Genomic DNA, 24,024 nt, shown 5'->3' with positions numbered 1-24,024 from the left:
TTAAAGACAAAAGCTACATAGGATGTATTACAGTACGGGAGATGGGAATTTTTTCTCTTTCTATTATCTAAAGTTTAAAATGAGGTGTGTATTAGCCAGTTCAGGCTGCCATAACAAAACACCACAAATTGGGTGGATTAAACAGCAGAAATTTGTTTTCTCACAGTTCTGGAGGCTAGAAGTCCCAGATCAAGGTCTCGGCAGATTTGGTTCCTGGTGAAAGCTCTCTTCCTGACTTGCAGATGGCTGCCTTCTTGCTGCGTCCTCACGCGGCCTTCCCTCTGTGGCATGCTGGGAGACAGAGAGAGAGAGAGAGAGAGAGAGAGAGATCCTTTCCTCTTATTATATGACCAACAATCCTATCTGGTTGGGGCCCGACCCATACGACCTTATTTAACCTTAATTACCTCCTAAAGGCCCTATATCTAAATAGTCACACAGGGGGCTATGACTTCAACACGTGAATTTTGGGTGAGAATTCAGTCCATAGCTTAAAATTCATTTCCTTCTCACATGCAAAATACATTCATTCCACCCCAACAGCCACAAAAGTCTTAACTCATTGCAGCATCAAGTCTAAAGTCTAAAGTCCAAAGTATCATCTAAATGTCATCTGAATCAGGTACAGATGAGACTTAAGGGATGAGTCATCCTGAAGTGAAAGTCCTCTGTAGCTGTGAACCTGTGACATTAGACAAGTTATGTGCTTCATAACCTGGGACAGGCAGAGGATGGATATTGCCATTCCAAAAGGGACAAATTGGAAAGAAAAAAGGGGTGATGGGCCCTAGCCTAGTCCAAAACCTAGCAGGGCAAATTTCATTAGATCTTAAGGCTCAAAAATAATCCTCTGCAGTGACACTCTGCCCTCTAGGCTCACTGGGGTGGCAGTGTCACTGCTCTGCAGGGCAGCCCCTCTCCTTTGGCCCTGTGGGGTGGCCTCACCCAGGCAGCTCTCTGTGAGGGCCCTGCTCATGCAGGTATCTGTGGTGGCCTCCTTGTCCACTGAAAAGTAGGAGGAAGCAGTCTTTCCCCCTGTGCCTGTGGTGGGAGTGGCATCCCTTATGATCTCTGAATTCACTTTGGGGTCATTCTTCCCTTTTCTCGAAGGTTAGCACATGTTTGCAGCCTTCCGTCATTCCATCCTATTTTCTCTGTTTTCTTTGGTTCAGTGTTTCTCCTGGTGTAATCCCATCTCTATTCCTGCCTTCTACTGAGGTGACTGTCTAAAACCATGCTTCACGCTCATACTAACCTCTTTATCAAATGGTTATTCAATCACTGCCTTAGTCTTCTCCTCAGAGCAAGCTTTCTCTTTTTTTGCAGTATGGACAGGCTGAGAATTTTCCAAATCTTCAAATTATGGTTTCTTTTTGCTTAACAATTCCTTCTTTAATTCATCTCTCTCCTCTTGCGTTTTACTATAAGCAGTCAGAATGAACCAAGCCACTCCTTCAACACTTTGCTCAGAAATCTCCTCAGCTAAATATCCAGATTCATTGCTTCCAATTTCTACTTTCCACAAAACACTTGAACATGCACACAATTCAGCCAAGTTCATTGCCATTTTATAGCAAAGATAGTCTTTTTCTAGTTTCTGATAACCTGTTCCTTCTTTCCATCTAAGATCTCACCAGCATGGTCTTTAAAAATCCATATTTTCACCAAAATTCTGTTCATGATTATTTATGTATTCTCCAAGAAAATGGAAGCTTTCTCTCCAGCTCTCCTCTTCTGTTTCTGAGCTCTCACCAGAATCACATTTAATGTCCATATTTCTATCAACAGTCCCTTAACTGCAATCTTGGCTTTTTCTAGCACACACCTCAAACTCTTCCAGTGTCTACTCATTACCCATTTCCAAAGATAATTCCAGATTTTTAGTTATTTGTTATGGTGACACTCCACTTCTCAGTACCAAAATCTCAATTAGTCAGATTTGGCTGCCATAACAAATACCATAGACTGGGGGCTTAAACAATAGGCATTTATTTTCTCATGATTTTGGAGGTAGAAGTCCCAGATCAAGGTCCACCAAGGTAAATTTCTGGTGAGATATCACTTCTTGCTTTGCAGACAGCCCTCTTTGTGCTGTTTCCTCACATAGCCCTTCCTCTGTGGAGTGCCTCTCCCTTACTCTTCTTATAAGATTACCAGTCCTATTAGATTAGGGCCTCACCCTTATGACCTCATTTAACTTTGGTTACCTCCTGAAAGTCCTACCTCCAAAAACAGTCACTTTGGGAGTTAGGGCTCCAACATATGATTTGGGGAGAGGGGCACAACTCAGTTCCTAGCAAGACTATATACAACATACCACTTTTTCTAAAACACGAACTCAATGAAAAGGAAACAAATATTTCTGTGACTTAGTAAATGGACATGAATAGATAACACGATTTTCTTTTATTTTAATAAATTGTTCCAGGTGGTAACCTAGCCTATTATTCCAGCTAACTAGAGTATTGTAGTTAGGTACCATTATTAGCCACAATGGAGTACAAACCTATGGTTCAACTGGTAGCTGTAATAACTCTTTTTCTAACTATAAAAGAAGTATGACATGGATTTTATTACAGGAGTGAGAAAAATATAAACTAGGTATATTTGTTTCAAATATAATATGTAATAGTAGTTTTCTTCTAACAAGTGTACCTACATTTGTAACATGCCTCCAGACTGTACTTCAGTGGCTTCTCTTAAAAAGTGATAGGCAAAGCTGCATAATATATCCCCATGGACCTGGATTGCCTGGCCTCTACGTTGCTGTCGAACCACATCTCAAACCATACTCACTCTTGTGCTCTCTGATACAGGCATCATCATACTGGACCCAAACAAAAACAATATGGCAACACTTACAACAAAATAATTCAATGAGGGCTCAGTAAAGGAACTGTTTATAAATGTTTGAATAAAATGGATTGAAACCACAACCAAAATTGCTACCACCCTGAGGACCAAAGGGATTGTGGGCTGGGAGTGGTTATGGAACCTAGGAAGAGAGATCCCTTTGGAGAAGACTTGAAAGAAACAGTGGCCTTTAGTGGAAGTACATCACCTGAGGCAACCCCACAGGGAGGGAGCCAGAGAAATGAATGTCTTGACTTCTTTATCCTCCCTTTAGTTTTGTTTGTTTGTTTGTTTATTTTGGTCAGGACTCCGCAGTGGCCAAATCTAACTACAAGCCAAAATTGAAGGAGTCCTTTGTTGTAGTCTGTATGGGTCAGCTACTGCGGCAGTTAGCTAGATGGTGAAGAGCATTTTGGAGGGGCAAATAGAAATATCCTGCAAATAGGGTGTCACTATATTGTGTTTGTAAAAATCTTTCTTGACAAAGGGTGTTCGCATATGCCATTCCTTCTCCTCGATGAATCCTTCTCTTCTGTTCACTTGGTAATTCCTATTTAGTCTTTAAATATTAGCTTAGAAAATCACTTCTTTAGTTAAGCCTTCTTCAGCTCTTTATTAGTCAGGATATGTCAGGTTATGCTGTGATAATAAATAACACCGAAATCCCCAATAACTTAATATGACAAAGGTGTATTTCTTGCCAACAAGGCCAGCTTCATGGGCATGTGGCATATGCGGTCACACAGGGCCCCATGCTCAGAAAGGCCAAAGTTTGGTTTAAGGCTGTGCTGTAATCATCTTGATATTCTTAATAAGCTTTTTTTTTTTAAATTGTGGTAAAATATACATAATGTGAATTTTGACATTTTTTCAGTGTACGATTCAATGGCATTCAGTACATTTATATTTGCGTTAGGCCCAGCAAATTATATAGCTGATCCTGCTCACTGATGGCACATGCCCATCACAGGAATCTACTCCCTGAGAAATTCAGCCCTATGGGATCTCCAGACTCTTGTAACTGCCCCCCAGGAAACACATGCTTCCTCCATTGTGTTGGCAGAATAAGAATCCTCCAAGAGTCAGGCACACCTGCTCTTCTCTACTTTGGCTTGGAAGTGACAAACATCATTTCCAATTCACCAGAATGTGTCATATACCAGCTTAACTGTAAGGCAGCTGGGAAACTGAGGAGACTGATGGGTATTTAATTACCATGATGATCTCTACCACACCCCCATGATTATGTCAAATTAGAAACTTCCATAACATCATATTACTTTCCTTTGTCATTGGTTTGAAACTGATATTTTACCAGTATGTATATTGCATAAGAGCAAGTATAGGTCCTTTTTTTTTTTTTTTTTTTTTTGGTGAGGAAGATTGGCCCTGAGCTAACATCTGTGCCAATCTTCCTCTATTTTTACGTGGGATGCCACTACATCGTGGCTTGATGAGCTGTGTGTAGTTCTGCACCTGGGATCCAAACTCATGAACCCCGGGCCTCCGAAGTGGAGTGCACAAACTTAACCAGTATGCCACCAGGCTGACCCCAGTACAGGGTCTATTTGTGCCTTGAGCAGCCAAGTCAGGGCTTGGTACATAATATTACTGTATTAATTGGGGTTCTCCAGAGAAACAGAACCAATAGGGTTTATATATATATATATGAGATTTATTATGGGAATTGCCTCACATAGTTATATAAGCCAAGGAGTGCCATAATCTGCCATCTGCAAGCTGGAGAAACAAGAATGCCAGTGGTGTAATTCAGTCTGGGTCAGAAGGCCTGAGAATCTGGAGGCCAACGTTCTAAGTCCCAGTCTGAGTCCAAAACTCCCAAAACCAGGAGTGCTGATATCCAAGGACAGGAGAAGATGCTGCCTCAGCTCAAGCAGAGAGGAGGAGTTCACTCTCCCTCCACCCTCCTGTTCCACTCAGGCCCTCAATGGATTGGACAACACCCACTCACGCTGGTGGGGGCAGTCCTCTTTACTCAGTCTACCGATTCAAATGCTAATCTCGTCTAGAAACATCCTCACAGACACACCCAGAAATAATGTTTTACCAACTATCTGGGCATCCCTTAGCCCAGTCAATTGACATATAAAATTAACCTTCACAGTTGCACAACAAATACAATTGAATTAATGAATGAACTAGAAACTCCTGCAATGGTTTATTCCAGTGGCTCTCCATCTTACTGGTCTCAGGATGCTCTACCCCTGTGCTATCCAGTAGATAGCTACTGGCCACATGTGCTATTTACATTGAAATTAAATAAAATAGAAAATTCAGTTTCTCAATCACACTAACGCAATTTGAGAGCTGAATAGCTACATGTGACTAGTAGCTACCATATTGGACACAACAGATAAAGAACATTTCCATCGTTGCAGAAAGTGTTATTGGAAACTGCTGCTTTACACTCTTAAGAGCTTAAAGACCTCAAAGAACTTTTATTTACGTAGCTTATAACTGTGGATATTTCCTGTATTAGAAATTTAACTAAGAAGTTAAAAAATATATTAATATATTTTAAAATAATAATAGGAAACACTTTATATAACATATCCCTGTCTAGCTTAATAGAAGACTGATAGATTTTTATATATATATCTACATTAAATCTGTTGAGATATGTTGTTTTGGTTGAAGTATTTTCTATCTTGTACAGATATGTAGTTTGAAAAGAAAGGAATATTTTAATAGTCTTTTCAGATAATGGTGGATATTCTTCTTTTGATACCATGTAAAACTTGACAAGTAGAATTCCTGAAATTAAGTTGCAAAGTAAAATTTAAAACCACATCAGTGAACTTTCAAAACTCTGTAACATTTAAATCCATTAGCCTATCATGCACTTTAAATAGATCCTTTGTCTATGAAAGATTTTAAATATCATGCATTGGCCATTTGGGAAATATTGACTCATTGAGTTACACAGATCTTCCAATTGTTGGCTCATTTTGTTATGTAATATCAAAAAATCACATATGCCAATATCATTACCAGTCTTACCAGAAAAGCCTTTATGTATTAGGAAGTTGTCAAGTTCATGGTGGTATATCCAAGTTTTCAAAAATTCTGATTTTTGCTTGAAAGCTCAAATTTTATCATTAGTAATACTCTCATGTATTTTGCTTGAAGTATCAGGCTCACTTCTCTCATTTCTGAAAAAAAAATCTGTCAAATACTCAAATCTGAATAACTATCATTTGTCTGTTAGTAGTTATTTTAAGTAAATACGTTCTATTAAAAAACTGGCTGGTTCAATCCCACATATGTTTTATCTTGGGACTTCCATTCATATGTTGGTGTGAAGCAGAAATGCTTTATGGGTACTTCTCAACTACTACATCACATTGAATATTAAAAAGACGTACTCCAGGGCCGGCCCGGTGGCCCAAGCGGTTAAGTGCGCGCGCGCTCCGCTGCGGCGGCCCGGGGTTCGCTGGTTCGGATCCCGGGCGTGCACCGACGCACTGCTTGGCAAGCCATGCTGTGGCGGCGTCCCATATAAAGTGGAGGAAGATGGGCACGGATGTTGGCCCAGGGCTGTCTTCCTCAGCAAGGAAAGAGGAGGATTGGCGGATGTTAGCACAGGGCTGATCTCCTCACAAAAAAAAAAAAAAGACGTACTCGCGCCGGACCCGTGGCATAGCAGTTAAGTGCACGTGCGCCACTGCTGGCGGCTGGGGTTTGGATCCCGGGCGTGCACCAATGCACTGCTTGTCAGGCCATGCTGTGGCGGCGTCCCATATAAAGTGGAGGAAGATGGGCACAGATGTTAGCCCAGGGCCAGTCTTCCTCAGCAAAAAAGAGGAGGATTGGAATGAATGTTAGCTCAGGGCTGATCTCCCTCACACACACACACACACACAAAAGACCTACTCAGGAATCAAAATTTAATCAAGTTAATATTTTTTACTGTTTCATCAGAATATTCTAATTTTTTTAAATAGGGAGTCTGTGATGGCGAATGTTATGGGCTGAATTCTGTCCCCCTAAAATTCATATGGTGAATTTCTAACCCCCAGTACCTCAGAATGTGACTCTATTTGGAGATAGTGTTTTCAAATAGGTAATTAAGTTAAAAATGAGGACTCTCATTTTTAGGGGTGGGCTCTAATCCAATATGACTGGTGTCCTTATAAGAAGAGGGGATTAGGATGCAGAAGGAACACCATGTAAAGACCCAAGAAGGAGTCAGCTATCCACAAGTCAAAGAGAGAGAGCTCAGAAGAAACTAACCCTGCCGACACTTTGATCTTGAAGTTCTAGTCTCCAGAAATAAATTTTTGTTTTTTAAGCCTAGTCTGTGGTACTTTGTTATGGTAGCCTTAGCAAACTAATACGATGGATATAGTGAAGAATATACTTACCACTAGTATGGTTTGGTGCTACTAGCTTGATTGGTGCTAAAGGAGTTGCAGTTTGGCCTGTCTCTAATTTTGACCATCATTGCAAATATCAATCCAGTGAGAAAAACAAATGATGTCTTAGTATTATTATGAAAATAGTGTTGACCTCACACTCTCTCTGAAACTATCTTGAGGACACTTAAGGTATTGGAAAGATATTTTGAGAACTACTAGGTTACCCATATTATACACTTTATTTTATTATTATTATTTCTTGCCTCTCCTACCTGGGAGCCAGCCAACTCCATCTCTTCTAAACTATCTGATGGTTCACGTTAGTCTGGAAAGATCTCAAGATATCTATTTTCACTGGAATTTTTCAAAATCTGTGTAAATCACAATTCTTGAAAAATAATTAACAACACAGATTGTCTCCTTTTTCTGACCATATCTCTAAATGAAAAAACAATTTTAAAACTCTATGCCATTTTTATCTTTAACAAATTTAATTAGAAAGAATGGGTAGGATTTGAGCAAAATTATTCCACAACTAATTACATTTATTTTTTTGCCAACTCATTCCTTGCAACCACTCTGGAACCGTTTACCCATTGGCAGCTTGTTAAATTATATTGTCTGTATTTTTAAATCACTTCCTTTGCAGCATATTCTGTTTCTTGCATCCAAAAGCATTAACTGATACACAGCAGGTATTCTGATGGTATTTTTTTACAAAAATTATATTTTTTCTTTTAATTTACTGCATGTTTTTAATATGATCCTTAATAACTTGGATCAACAATTAGGAAAAAAATTAATACATAATCTCTTACTATAGTAAAGAAGAAAATCAGCACAGAAATGTTAATGAGTGAAATCTGTTGCTTCATTTTTCCTGATAACTGCCACAGAGCAGTCGTTGTACCAAGCAAAACCAGTGTTCATATTGCACATTCATTGATACCTGTATAGAGAACTTTCACTCATTCAACTGATGAGTAATTTCATAAGAGTATATTGAGTGACTTCTGCTGGGCTCAACAGATTGAAGTACGTGTTCCACAGCATAGCTGAGTTTCTTTAGAGATAAGTTCTTTTGTGGGAGCACATGCAGGAATCATTTTTAGCTCAAGGACAATTTCTTCCATATAACACAGCACTCAGGCAATTGCTAAATGCTTAAGATGATGCAAGGATCTTCTCGCAGGAAAATATTAACTCTATACGCTCCCTAAGTATATGTTACTTAAGTGGATTGACCTCTCCAGGTAAAAAGTAGTGGTCTACCACCTACGCTTGAACACCACTAATAAGATGAATTTGGATAAAGTAGTATTTACTGTGACTTCAATCCTCAGCTTTTATAAAGGGTTTGTATTAAAAAATGATCTATTTGAAAAATAGTCCTATGACTTGTGCCAAGCTGCAGTTGAAGATAGTGCTACTGGCTTACCCACTGTTTATACAAAAAATCTCCAGGTAAATTTTTGCTTGCTTGAGATTTTAGCAGAATAAATATGTTTGTCTCTTCAGAGGAATTTCATATTATTCCCTTTGACATAAAGAGGTAAAATGATGCATTATAATGTTTTGCTCCTCTTAGGTTGGTTTAAGCCCAAAACTAATTGTTCAACAACTGACTGTCTAGTAGCTTCTATTTTGGTGCCCCCTATTCTATTTCCACTACTAATTAGCTAACTTTGCAATATGTTTAGACTTTAAGCTCTTAGATAGGGTATTTTGTCAAATGGAATGAAGGCCTTTACAAGAAAAGTCACAAAGCCATTCTACTTAATGTGGTAAAATAATTCAATGGGTGCCAGTATGTTCAAATCAATTCAGTATTTAGGCAACCCTTCAATTCACTGTTGGGTCAGAAAGTGGCAGTAGCAAGAGGAATGTGTAAGACATGGTGTTTTCGTGTTGTACATTTTTTAATAATTCACAATCTTTATTTAGAAACCCTCTCTCAAATCTCAAATGGTTGAGAAAATAAATATACATGTCTTCAAGGGAAAAAAATCATTTAGAAAAGCACTAAATTTAAACATGGAAACCTTGAAATCCCTGATGACATTCTATAACTAGAGAAAGATATCAAATAATGTGTTGAGCAGGTATAGTTTATGACTGGGGAGCTAATCTAGCTAACTCACATTCAAGAGTATGTTGAATATTGCCCCTAAGTCTCATAGCAAGTTTATTTTGTCAGCAAATAGCTTTGTGTACCAATTGTATGTGTGTGTTTATGAATGTGTGTGGGTGTTACAAAATTAAAGTTCTTGTGTATTTTAAAACCATGGACTCACTTTAGAAGAGACATTTTCGGGGAATGGATGATTAATTATATTTTGCCATTTCATAATTATCCATAGTTAGTCTTACGCTCTAATTATTTTTCATGTTTCTAAGCTTTTCTGTTGTTGGTCTTTAATAGCAGATAATCAACAACTCATTAGGATCCTGGAGGAAGGCAGAATGGGAGGGAGAAAAGACAAGAAGACCAAGATCTGCTTTCAATTCCATTTTTCCTTAAGTTTTATTGTACATCATTATCTTTGTTTTCATTCATCTATTCTTTCCAGGGTATAGTTTTATTGTTTGTGTTCCATTTGTGGTTGGTCCTTGGGCAGATTATTGTTGCAAGATTTATCAGCACTGTGTATTGTTCTAAATTTTCTCTAATGAAGTTCCTATTTGAGCCCTGGGGTCTGGTTTGGCTCTGCTTCATTCAATCGCACACGTGTAGAAAGTCGCTCTGCCCCATTTGGAATTGTGTTCATCATAATTGGTCTCATTCTGTTTCTGTCTGGTATTTCCTGTTGTTTACATGAAACTGCACAGGTTCTAAGTGGGAATATTTCACACTCTATTATAATTATGATATTTACTTAGTTCGCAGATTTAAGCATATATAGCGTTCTTTATTTGGAAACTTACCACACGCACGGCAAGTTTGGATACATAGAATTTGAAGGTAGAATTGAATTTTCCCATTTACAAAGCTTAAATCCCCTTTGAAGATGGATGTCCTTTCCTCCCCAGAATGGAAATAGAAGCATGGGAAGTGGGTATGCTAGACTCTTCGTCTGTGTTCCTTTAGGTCTTCAGTAAATCTAGACATTCTTAGTCTGCCTCTTTTTATCTCAGTCTCTCTTTCTCAACTATATCTCTGTTCTATTTTTGTTTTCCAAACATTCTGTACCACTGACTATTCCATTAACCATTTACTGTTTTGTGTTTACTACGCCGTGCTATCTCAAGGTCTTTGTACAGGAAAAGTGAAGCCCTCATTTAACTCCTTTGTCTAGAAGGAACAGAGACTCTCTCAGGCGTTATGCAGTCTGGGATGCCTGGCTTGAGTCCTAGAGTCTGAGTTAGGTGCCCAGCTTCCTTACCCCCCTGTAACACTCTGCGGGTATTTATCATATCTTGGATCCCACCGAATTGGAACTGTTGGTTCAATTCACTGGTTCTCTCATTAAACTGCAGTTTCCTATAGGCTAGAGATGGTATCACGTCTGCTTCCTCTCCTACAGCTTATCTTCTATCAACACTTCCCATTCAAGGCCAAACTCAATCCCTTTTATCACTGAAGTCTCACCTGACCATATCAACACTCAGTGCTCTCTCCTACCTGTTATCTCCTGAAGTTGAGTTCTGCATTTACAGTCTTATATGGTTTGCTTCACTTTCTACTTCTAATATAATGTTCCCTCTATTATATTAGAGGGAGACATTCCCTCTATTATAATAGAGGGAACATTATATAGCCTCCAACTAGTATAATGAGATTGTATTATTTTTCATTGTCAGTCCCCCACTACATTGTGTGAAGCACAATACTATCTATACAACACTTGTTTATTCATCATAAAACAACATCTGGTCATTCAAACAAAATATCCATTCCTTTATATATACGTATTTATATGTATTATATATAATATATGTGATGTCTATGCTACATGTGAATACGTGTACTTGAATGTATGTACGCATACATATAAATATAAATGCATATATATAAATGAGTGCCTGTATACACACAAATATAAATGCATATATATAAGTATGCACAAAGGCACAAAAGTGTATGTATATATACATATAAATATAAATACATCTATAATTTGTCTAGGAGAAATAGAGATAATTTGAAGCATCATTCAGTCTGGAATGCCTGTCTTGATCCCTAAAGTCTTTGCTAGGTGTCCCTTTTCCATACTGCATGAGTGTATTCATCATACCTTGGATTCTACTGAATTGAAAATTATGTATATATGTATGTATGTCTCTGTGTGTGTGTCTCTACTACATTTACTGGCTGCATAATACACTTAAAGAATTATAATCCTTTTTATTTGGAATATTATTAGAACAGATCCAAAATATCTTTCCACTTGAGATTCAATAATAAAAACAGTTCTTATCATCATTATAGATTTTAACTTTTATAATAATAACTATTCGAGTGGTTTTAATAGGAGTTAGATGATATTTGACATTTAACATATATATTTCTTTAAATTTATATTTTGTTGTCATATGCATATTGGGTGTTCGTGTTATACATTTTAGGTACAGTTGTAGTATACATGCTTTAAATGCCAGGGGAATGTTACAAAAAATTATCATCATAAACATTAATGAAAAGGGGAATTAATCCTTGGTGGATAATTACTTGCACAAGAAATGCTAGCACATTTATTGAAAATGTTTTAATCCCTTTTCTTAAGCTGAATGCTAATCTGCTTGTGTCTTTTTTTCAGGCTGCTTCCATTTGCCTGTTTCATCTTTTTTATTAGAATAACCACTACCCACAAGCAACTCCTCTCAAATTGCCTATGTTGGGGCATTTCAATCTATTGATTGCATTCATCTACCATCATTCAAAATTAATCAAGTAAATTTAAATCCTTACTTCCCCCATTTCACTTTAATTTTCCTTATAACATATCATCTTCTTTTACACTTAATGTCAGTGAAAGGTCAAGTAATGGTAATCCTCAATTTCTCTTTTGTACTTCTATATTTTCCCATTTCTGAGTAAACTGATTTTCATCATTACTAATTAGCTATATTTTGCATTCCACTGGGATTTGGTTCTATATTGTCTTACCAAGAAATTATAAACCCTCTCCCCCTGAATTTTGTGTGATCCACTATTATTTTTAGCAAAGTTCACTTGAAGAAGAACCTAGTAATAATCAGACCGTATCTTAAAAAATGAATAAACTCCTCTTCTGTGAGAGCTGGGAGCTGAGGATGGAGGAGACAATGAGCATATTTTCATGCTTTAGTTTTAGCCTAGTGATTTGAAGATTTATCAGTACTCAAGAATTGTGGAAAAGCTATAGGACATAATGCGTGCTCACCAGTTGCTCAAGTGCTGAGCACTGATCTCAGTTAAGTACTTGAAACTCTGTCAAAAATGGGGAGGATACATGCAATTTATTACTGCACATTTTTCTCCATCATCTCCAAGAATACCTGAGATTCACATGTTTCTTTCTCATGACTTAATATTGACTTAAAAAACCACAGTGAGGCATGTCATGCATGCCTTTGGGGCCACTAATGTAGAGGCTAAGGACAGAATGAGGTATGACAGTTTCTAGGAGAGTGTTTCTCAATGTGGGTTACACATAGTACTAGTCTCACAAGATGCCCCAGGACACAGGGTTTTATGTCATATAAGATTTCAACAGATTTGAGAAGGAGTCAAGTAGTAAAGATACCTCTTTGCATATTCAACCATGGAACCTCCACTGCTTTATTTTCTTCTTCTTTATTTTTTAAATGCCTATTAAAATTCCATAGACTGTTTTGAGAAAGACAAGGATATGGGTAATGTGACGGGGAGAGGGAGATGTGAATGAAGCTAATGCAGATTTTATTGCTTGTGAATATTTTGAAAGGCTTGCTTATTGCCTCTTTCCCCTTAGCTCAAAAACACTCATCAAAAAGGTACTTTCCTAGAGAGCAGGGCCAGACTTAACAGGAGATACTAATCTACTTACGAAGGCAAAAGCTCTTTCTGTTTTAATCGCTCAGAATGTTTAATTCTTAGCACAATGTCTCAATACTTGCTTGCACAAGGAATAAACAAAAACTGGTTTATCAGAAACAAATTACTCATAAATGTTGTCTAGAAAAATATTATCTAAAATTTGTCAAAAAAATGTTGTCTACTGCCAAGAGCCTGTATCCCTCAAGGCATTTTATAGACAAAGGATACTATGGTGCTATAATCTAAGGGCAGTTATAGTGGTCTGCAAATTCCCTGTCATGGACATTGACCTAAGCCCAAGGTCATTGTATTTGAATCACACAAAAAAGTAACTTTCCTTGGTTAATTAACAAGATAACTGAATATATATATTTCTTGTAGCTTGACTGCCGCAAGGAGAAAATATGTTGACTAGAAGATGCTAAAGCATGTCACCTTCATAGTTCTTTATAAATTAAACACCATTTTCTTGCATCTGTCTCTGGGATCCTTGACAGCTCTGCAACACTCTCGTGTACCAAATTCCTTCTCTGGGCTTCAAGAAAATTCCTGCTGAGGCTGAAGGCCAAAACCAAGACAGCACTAAATTCAGCAAGGTGAAAGAGTCCTTGGAACCTTCTGGAGACTGCATATTGTCTTCCCTTCCTAGCAAGTCTTTCTCAGTTGTCTTTTCTTTTGAATTCTTACAACTTAGTTTTTTATTAGTGTAGTTTTATTTCACATCTCTGCTATGAAGTGAAATTTAGCATGGACTCTGCCAATCTCCTTTTTGGAAATGATAAAATACGTTTTCACAAATTGAGGACATTATTATTTGTTTAAATGCTTTCTTCTAACATCAATATGTCTTTCCTCTAGCTAATGTACAATAATCAAGAGAGCATAGTGTATTATTTTAATAAACTTTTCTGATGTTTTTGCACTTTTGTCATTTGTAGGGTGTTTCCATAATACACCCAGATTCAATAAAGCAAGGATTATTTTGTAATTCCTATACCATTTATCATATTGGTAACTGACATACTTTTTTACTTTTTTTTTGGTGAGGAAAATTGTCCCTGAGCTAACATCGTGCCAATCTTCTTCTATTTTATATATGCGATGCTGCCACAGCATGGCTTGATGAGTGGTGTGTACCCTGCGAACCCCACGCCGCCAAAGCACAGCATGCAAACTTACCCACACGCCACCAGGCTGGCCCCTGTCATACTTTGTTTTTAACCATATATGTTATGTATTGCCAGTGAATTATACTAATGCAACATTATTTATAATTATTATACTATTATTTTATTTTCATATTGTTAATCTAAATTAAATGAAATTCTGAAATGTATAGTCCATTTACCACGTGTTTTTAAAAATATTTTTTCAACAAATTGTTTCAGAGTTAAACAATTTTCTTCTTTTTCATTTTTACTGTTACTATGATTATTTTAAAGAGTACATAAACTTCTTTTTGTTTTTACAGAGAATCTGATCCTGTAATTGTACTTAGTGAGAAAGAATGAAATATCTATGAAGTACAATAAAATAGGGAATTTTTCTTTTCCACCCAGTCCCTAGGATAACTTTTCAACATCCATCATCTTAAAAAGAATTATCATTAGCTACTCTAAAGCAATTAAGAAATATCCACTTTCTTCCAATTCTTATACTCACATATCTTAAAAAATTATTTATTAAGTAATTTTGTAGACAAGAAGTTTATATTCTCTCTGTCTGAAGATCTTTATGGGGTGGGGAAGGTCAGATCTGGAAAGCAGTGCTGATAGAGTGGAATGTATCATTTCAAATGCTCTTTACATTCTTCATCAGTGTCTTTTAGTCACCCCTTTAAGTCAACCCCAATTTCTATTTATCACTGCCCAACCCGTAACTGAATGAGAAAATGAGATTATGCATTTGGTCACAAAATAAGAATGTAGAGTTCTAAAAGTGACAGGATGGTCTATCTTTGATTTGTCTACAAGAAAGTCTGTTTTACATAAATGGCTGTTTTACAAATTTGAAATGTGAATATATTTTATTTTTTCCCAGTGAGTACACAATACACAATTCTTTGACAATACTATTAATCAATTTTATGCCAATTTTTTTTTCTGATCTAACAACATCAAATGAAACACATTAAGATTTTGGACGCTGTTTGGTGACTTAAACTACAGTCCAAAAAAACCCATCTATAAAACAAAGTATAAAAAGTCTACCCACGGCCACAAAATCCCTTATCTTGCAATACTTTAAAGTCACAATAAATGCTTTTGAAAATTATGCGATAAGAAAAATTAGTAAATTGAACTTCATTTAAAAAAAGTAGGGTGTTTCATTTGAAGTACACATTTCAGAGAAGCAAAACAAAAGTAACTTCACCTCTAAGATAATGTGGAAAGACGTGTTGCTTTACACCAATTCTTGTCATGTTTAAGTCTATAAATACAATATACAGAAGCAGATGGACAAATCAGTGAATGTCATGGTTCTGCATATCTTTAATACTGACACACAATCACTTTCCAGAGGAGAAGATAAACCACAGTTCCGAGCTCATTGGTATTGTTATAATTACATTATCAATGGATAATTACATAAATTTGTTGAATAGAAATTTGGGGGTGTTCTATCAAAGCTTATACAAACTTTCAACTCAAATCCCACTGAAGATATATTTAAATACCCAGAGCATTAAACTATGACATCATAGAACACCATTTAATCTGTTTTGTTACCCCGAGCAAATAAACTTGCAATGTTTTTACATCCCTTTGGTTATATGACACCTTAAATGTTATTCTTGATTTTCCTATAGTCTCCTTTGAAACTGGATTCAAATCCTGTAAAGGAATCAATTATTTTTAGGCCCCCGTACTATCCCACCTTACTTTAAATATGGCATGGAAAAGATTTGGAGAAGGGGTAGGGCGACTCTGCCTGCATACACTGAAGCATACCTGAGTTGGGGCAATGATTTGGCTATTTCCCCCATGGAGACTTCGCATGTTAAGAATGGAGCTGTGCCTCTGTGGGGCACGGCTGCACAGCAGTGTTGCCTGTGAGTGAAGATAAGATTACATTCTCTCCCACCCAGACTTCCTTCTGACAGCTTAGTCAGGCCTCTGTTTAAGACCTGTAGAAGAGTGAGCTCAGTGAATTTCTAATCACATTCATTTCATTGGCTACAAAATGAAAAAATCACGGTACTCTCATACTGGTTTGTATTCTTCTAATGACATTCTGATTTACATTGATTAGAAGCTTTTACATATAGAAAGTTGACGAAGGCTTTTGATTTTTTGATAATGTTCCTGAATTCATTTGGAGGGCCACAGAATGTTATCTTGCTCTATCTCTATGTGAGGATGATATTTTTGGTGCAAGACTTGACCAACCAATTTATTTAATGCTAGATTTAACAGGGAATGTGGACTATTCTAAAAGAACATTCCAAGTAACCATAGGGTCTGTAGTGACATAATCAAACCAAACAGTTAATTTTTATGCACTGAAGACAATCAGGAAGGTATGATGCCATGCCCTGCATTATTCCAGAAGTCACCTGCATACACAGACTCTATTTTTGAAGTCTCGGGTAAGTAGTCACATACACCTGACAGTTGCCAGGGGTCAAAGGCTATGTGTAACATGTGTCATGAATTAAAGTTTTAGACTACATTGGGTTGTAGAGGAGCATAAAGAGGGAACACAAATGCACAAAACATTTTTTGCTTTTAAATAGAAAGAGGGGAAGAAAGGAACTGCATAAATAAAAATTTAAATTCCTCACATCCTACAGTGGTGAATAAGTATGTATTCATTCTTCACAGAAACTTCTCCTTTTCCCCAGTCTCTTTGTCCCAGAGAAATCAGACTGCAATGGCATTCAGGCACTGATGGTAGAAAGTTGATACAGGGATTAATAAGTGGGTCTCAAAATTCTTTTTCTCTTCAGTGAAGAAATGAACTACAGGGCTCCAAGATGTTGGGGCCCATGAAGAGCATTATGTTCCTCTACGCTTGCCTGTGTCGATGTAGTCTCAGGGAATCAAAAAGATGGAAACATTGAATTACATCATCCCCTTGCTATAACAATATGACATACAATTGGTGACTGAGCCGATAATGCACGGAGTACAAATTGTCATTCAAATGGGTCCCATATTTTAGAATTGATCTTAATCATTACATTGAATACTTTTCAAGGTATCAACTACTGAACACATCATAGAAAACATGAGAAAGTTTAACTAGAAATAGAATTTACAATTGTGTGGGCAGCACAGGGAAAAATGTCACAAGTGGGAATTGCAAGAAAGTTCTCTTCTGCTTGACTGATTGATTATACATGTACAGTAGTGAGCATATATTTCAAAGTCATACTCATTTTGACCATACATGACTGATGTTTAGGAACTTCTTGCTCTCAAAGTCGTGAAAACAAATGAGGCAGGACACTGTTATTAATGTCCACTTACGAGGTTTGGTTTTATTTAAAAAGTGTATAAACATGCATTTTTCTCCTTTTCAATTTACTCATTCAAAATGGGTGAAACATACTTTAGGTGGTAGCCAATTTCTGAGAGTGTCCCATAAAATATGTATTCCAGTAAATCTACTTACTGTGAACTGAACATACTCTGAGCACTGCTTTTCAAGCACTTACAATTTGGCTATACATTTGGTGGCATAAACTGCGCTTCTCAATCAAATAGAACACAGAATTGTATAGAGAAAATTGCATTATTTTCAAAAAGTCATGAATTTCAGTGATGCAGCTCTATCCTCTAGTGTGTACTGTACATGTCTTAGAAAGATGAAACAAGATATTGCAAGAGTTTTCGTATTTGGAAGCAGCCCGAGTATGTCCTAATAATAAATTGCCTCTTTCACTATTTGCTAGATATGCTAGAGTTCATTTTGTTTGTTTCCTTGGGGAACTTCATATTATATTCTGACTTAATGAGTTGGAGAGATTAATTATGGTAATTCAGAAAATGCTTTTTTTAAAAAACTGTAATATAAATACAGCTCTTGTGAAACACCTTAATTTCTTTTTGCTTGTTTTAATTCTCAGAGGGGTCATTTACAATGACAGGTAAAGCTGATTCTAAACATAATTTTAGTTTCTTTTTTTTTTTTTTAGCAAGTGTAGTACATCTTTGCTACCTGTATTTTTTTAATGCCTATTCAGTCTTAAGACTTGAACTTCCTTCTTTTGACCCCTGCTTTTGTCGATACTAAAAGCCACCTTTCTGCTTTTTTTTTATTGACTCAGTCCCTGATGTTCAAAGAAGACTTCGCCAACGCCACTGTTCCTTTGCATCTCCCTATTTCAACACCCCAACTGAAAACCATCGGATGTGATCGGTTACAATCGGCATTATCCAACCTAGTTTACAGTACAGAAACTCCCTTCACATTCAGTCTTTTTCTTCATGTCACGAGGAGTAGAGATTTGTGCTTATCACCAAATAAAATTGCAGTGCAAAATTTAAACATAAAAGTTACACAATTAAAAGTTAATATATGGCACCACAGCCTATTAATTCACATATAGTACAACAGACCAATAAGAACAGACAATAATATGAACAGAGCTAAAAAGAGTGAGCTTGCATAGCAATGCACAAAAGAAGTTATATACAGAGGAAAATCCTTTTCTTCCTGGAGGGCAAGTTTTGTTTTCTTTCTTTTTTATATACTCCTGACAAGAAAGAGTTAAGGTGGGTGGTGTACTTAAGAGAAGAACACAAGTAAAACATCTGTGGGATATGTGTGGCTGTGTGTCTTTACATTGCATTTACAGTTCTTTTAATAGTACATAAATAAAGAAATTGTTCATTGCACTGTTTAGTGTCATCACTTCCATGAGTTCAGACCTGATGGTCCTTCAGAGCAGCTTTGCATGTCTCCTCTCAGTTACTCTACAAAGAGATTAAAAAAAATAAGAAATGTTTGCATTTAAATTAAGTATTCTTGTATCCTCACCAGCACGACAAAAAGCAAAGCAAATAGATACTAAACAAAGATAACATCATCAAATATATTTTGTGAGTTTGTGAATTTAAGAAATTTTACTTATGGGAAGGGAAAGAAAAAGAAACAATGTAGAATTTGAAGATTTAAAAATCCAAGTCGAACTATTTTTGGGCTTCTTGTGAGTCTATAATGACTCCAAAACAAAAGTTAAAGAAAAATTCAAGTAGTCATGAATCAACTAAAAATTATAAACATTACCTTAAGAATAATCAGATTAGTAACAGACAACAATAATGATAACTCCCATTAATAAAGAACTAGACTGTTTCGAAACCACTTTTACTTTTCATTATCTCATGGTATCGCCAAGACTGTGATGTGAGCATAATAGCAATGCAATTTTTTACATAAGGAAATAGATGAGGAAGGCAGTTTATTTTATTTTCTCACACAACCAGTAAGTGATTGAGAAGACTGGAACCTAGGGTTGTTCCTTAAGCAGTGCTTTCAAACTGAATTCAAAGAAGCAGTTGAAAATATTCAGCAAGTATAATTTTGACATTGGATAGCGAAATTGGTAACTTTCATGATGAAATTAACAAAAAGAGTTCAATGCTTTTTACTTGACATACTACAACATCCTATCTTTTTCCATTGCCTAGCATTTTATATTTAGAAAATAGATTAGTTATACTAACTACCAACGCCAGTTCTTTATTCAAAAAGAGAAATTTATTTATAATATACATTTTTATAATCAAAGCACTACAAATTAACTAAAATCAAAGATCAGCGTTTCAAAGTTGACTCCCTAAATTTAAAAAAAAAATAAATGAAGAGCAAGTAGAGAGTGAGGACCTTCTAAGGAGGTTCTTTGAAACTCCCAAAGGGTTGGTATGTTTCTCGTTCTTTTATTGTGCTCAGTTAAAAAGGCAAAGAAAACTAAAGTGGACTATATTTAATTAACTTGTAAGTACTAAGATTGGTTGCCTAAATTTATACAACTTTTGTATAGTATAAATCAGACTTGAAATAGAAGATATGTTTATTTAATTGACTGCTGTAAATAGCAATGGTATAAGTCATGACCAAACCTGCTCAAAATCGTAATTGACTTTTTCTCATAGTAAAGCTAGTTTTCTACTATTCTGAAATTTGTTTACTGTGGCAATGTTATTGATGGGGTTCAGGACATGCTACCCAAAATATGGCACCTTGATATATTGATACCTTAAGCTGAAGGATTTTGAGAAAATGGCAGAAGCGGGAAGGTCACTCTGACCCGCCCCTCTTCACCATTCTTCCCTGAAACAGGTCATAAAACTCCCAAGTGAAAGGTACACTCCCTGTACCAGGAGGCAGGAAGACATTCTCATTACCAGAGACAGGGAGTTTGAGTTGAGAAATCTGTACAAACAAACTTTGTTAAACTAACCCTTATCTTTCTAGTTACTTCTTCACTGTTTACTACCCTTACCCCCAACCCCTCTGTTTTGTCAATTTTTCACAAGTTTATTGTTTCTTTGTCTAAAAGGTAGAAAAGCTTCCTGCACTGGTCACCTCTTTGGGTCTTTATTCTCTTGTGAAAGCTCCCATGTACATATAAAAGTTCAATAAAATTTGTATGCTTTTTTCTTGTTAATCTGTCTTTACCAGTTTAATTCTCAAACCCAGCCAGGGACCCTAAGAGGGTCGGGAGGGTCCCTACATTATTAACCCAATATTCTTTCTGAATCACCATAGCCTTTCAAACGTCCTAAAGCACTTACATAAATCACCTGGAATCTGTCCTTGACTATTTGAGCCCATATATCCTATGTCAAGAAGGTCGCTGGCATTGCGCTGGTGGCTTCCCCTCAACGCCTCGGCTTTCCTAGGTCCAGTGGATCCTTTAGAAGAAGCTGTTCCTGATGAGCTGTGACCTCCTGGTGATGGGAAACTGGGCTTGCTATAGGGCACCAAGGTCTCCTCTGAAAAAAGAAACACAAAGGGCTAAGTTGAACGGCAACAAGGAGACAAAACTAACAACTTTAAATATTAAGCTCAAGATGGGCTATTTTACCATTTCAGTCCTTTGTAAAATTAAAAATAAGAGATTTAATAAGACTCAAATATTAAAGGAATTTCCATGTGAAAGCAACATTTCCTACAACAGGAACTGAAGCGGGATTAAATGAAAAGAGATTTTAAGATAAATATACAATGTTATACATCATTTGCAAAATTTAAAAATTCATTATAAAAGACAGCTGCATACAATGATCCATATTGTTTAACAAAAGCATTTCTGAGAATAATTCCTGGAGTTCAATGAGACTCCACTTTAATTCCTCCATTAAGACAGGAGGAACATGGTTTTTGTTTTAGTTTAAATTATGGCAACAATTTCTCAATCGATTTAGATAAAGAACTCTAGTACATTACTTAATAAAATAAGCTTTTTAAATTTGTTGTATCTTGGGATAGAAACACATTGTGTATTACCTTAAAAGAAAAAGACAAATTCACACATTTTAATAAATAATGTGTCAGTATTATTTTTTATGTACCATCTCTCTACAAATAACTCATGATGTATATTACTAAATACTTAATACTTTGAAACCATTTTTTCTTTCTTTCTTTCTTCCTGTCTCTCTCTCTGCACCCCCTCTGTTTTTTTCTTTCTTTTTAGGTATGGGCTATATTATTACTGCGATTAGATGACTATTTCTCTCCTAAGATAGTCACCATGAAATGACAAAAATCATTGATTTTTTCGCTTACAGCCTGAATGGTGTAATTTTCCTAAATGTTTCACTAAATCTAGATACTAAAATTGCTATATTTTGGCCTTGCATAAATTACATTTTCTAAAACCTTGAGCACCAAATTGTGACACCATATAATTATTGAAAATGCATGGGGAGAGGATATATCTAGAAAAGATGGAGTCCAAATTAACAAATGAATATGTAAGGAAACTCTTTCAAATGTTGTTGTATGTGTGTTTGTTTGTTTTTTGGTGAGGAAGATTGGCTCTGAGCCAACATCTGTTGCCAATCTTCCTCGTTTTTTTGCTTGAGGAAGCGTGGCCCTGAGCTAACATCTGTGCCAATCTTCCTCTCTTTTGTATGTGGGATGCCACCACAGCATGGCTTGACGAGCAGTGTGTAGGTCCATGCCCGAGATCTGAACCTGTGAATCCCAGGCCGCTAAAGCAGAGCATGCAAACTTAACCACTATGCCACCGGGCTGGCCCCTGTGCATATTTTAATACTCAATGAATCCTGACATGAGGAGAAATGTTGCGGAAAATGCATTTCTGTAACAGGCTCAACAATCTCCCCTTGTACTGCCCCCCACAAAAAATTCCAAACACAAACCATGAAATTTATTTTGTACATTTCCAGGAAACTTGATTTATAAACAAGAACATTTCCCATTGAAGTGTTAACCATCAACTAAATTTAATCAGTTGGAGAAAGTGCAGGCCCAGTTTAACTTTTTCTTAGGATTCTGTGATTGGGCATTTATTTGCAACTTTATTTGGTATTTCAATTAATTCAACTGTTTGACTGAAGTGACTTCTCCCTTCAAAATGACTAGTTACTTCAGTCAAAATGAATAAACTGGTGGAAGGCAGAGATTAAACTGACACTAGACAAGAAATTTAATGGTCCTAAAAATACTCAATATAAACATTAAAAGGAAAAAATCAAATTGTTTCCTGAGCGCTACAGAAGAAGCTTGGAGGTCTCTTGGGATCAAAGACCCTAAGCAGAGGTTAAGCTGAGGAACAGTCCCCACTGGAGTCAGCCTTAAGGCATGTGCCTGTGAGCTCTGCTGAGGAATTCCAACTTCAGTTAGTGATTCAAGGCAAATGTATTTCAGATGCCTTTAATGAACTGCTATTTCTAAAATACCTGGTAGAAAAAAAAATTGGTAAAAGTCCACACTTTCTTGGAACTGTGCAGAACACACCTGGTCCGACACCTTGTTTGTGTAGGGCTTTCCGTATATCTTCTTGGCGTTCTGTGGAGTTTATCCATTCCTGGGTTTGTCGCTGCCACTCTAGGGACGTTCTAGCTGGACAATCCAATGAGCTCTTTGTGTCTTCTAAGTTGGATGTTTGTTGTCTCTCCAGAGAGCTTCCTTTTCTCTCTGTTGAGTTTTCCACGTTACCAGCATGCTGGCTCAGGCCTATTTGCTGCCTTAAACCCTGACCTGGAGGGGGGTCTGGTGGTGGTGGAAGATCTAAAAATTTTGAATAATGTTTAGAATGGACTAAAATTTAATGAAAGATACAGGTTTTAATTCAAGATGAAGAAAAAACCCTTGCCCTCCTAAAGGTATCACCCATGCCAACGAAATTTGGGGGGAAAAGGGTCATTTATATCCAGAAATGCATATTATTGATCTCTTTGCTATCTTTTGATCACAGTGTTTTTGAAATAAAATCAACTGGTTTTATCCAACTATTGTATAGAAAGTGTTTCTCACTATTGGAGTTTTATCCAACTATTATTGGAAAGTGTTTCCAATTGCGCATTGAGGCTAATGTTCAAGGCGTAAAGGGCAGTTTATGGTTTCTCCACATTTAATCCATTTCCACCCCCACCTCTCCAAAATAGAAATACTATGACACAAAATGACTAGAAATTCTAGCAGCTGTGTTAATAAAAGGCCCTGGGAAGAATAAAAGTTGTCCTGCTAATCTCCATAGGAAATGTTGCCCTCGGGAAATTAAGAACTATGTGCCGTATCATATGCAACATATGACTGCCTTTATCCATGTACGAGGCATATTCAGCAATAGTCTAGGAGTTAAGCTAACAT

The 24,024-nt window shown here is 36.6% G+C and overlaps 1 protein-coding gene across 8 annotated transcripts in view; it reads right to left on the bottom strand.

Annotated features, from left to right (window-relative positions):
- Positions 1-15,704: 15,704 nt before the first annotated feature.
- ROBO2 (roundabout guidance receptor 2) overlaps positions 15,705-24,024 on the bottom strand; it is a 593,028-nt gene continuing 584,708 nt past the window's right edge. For 5 of the 8 annotated variants that reach the window (XM_087418202.1, XM_087418199.1, XM_087418201.1 and 2 more), the window contains 3 exons: positions 23,170-23,442; positions 20,976-21,176; positions 15,705-19,151 (listed from right to left, as the gene is read on the bottom strand). In XM_087418202.1, the coding sequence (XP_087274328.1) occupies positions 19,150-19,151; positions 20,976-21,176; positions 23,170-23,442 (476 nt within the window). In that variant the 3' untranslated portion in view covers positions 15,705-19,149. The remainder of the gene's footprint in view (positions 19,152-20,975; positions 21,177-23,169; positions 23,443-24,024) is intronic. The other 3 variants (XM_087418204.1, XM_087418205.1, XM_087418200.1) reach the window with 2 other exon arrangements.

This window comes from Ceratotherium simum, chromosome 27 (genome assembly GCF_057802395.1).
Source record: "Ceratotherium simum simum isolate JZ-2026a chromosome 27, ASM5780239v1, whole genome shotgun sequence".
NCBI lineage: Eukaryota > Metazoa > Chordata > Mammalia > Perissodactyla > Rhinocerotidae > Ceratotherium > Ceratotherium simum.
The sequence above is the reverse complement of the archived record's forward strand: the minus strand, read 5'-3'. Positions and strand labels throughout refer to the sequence as shown.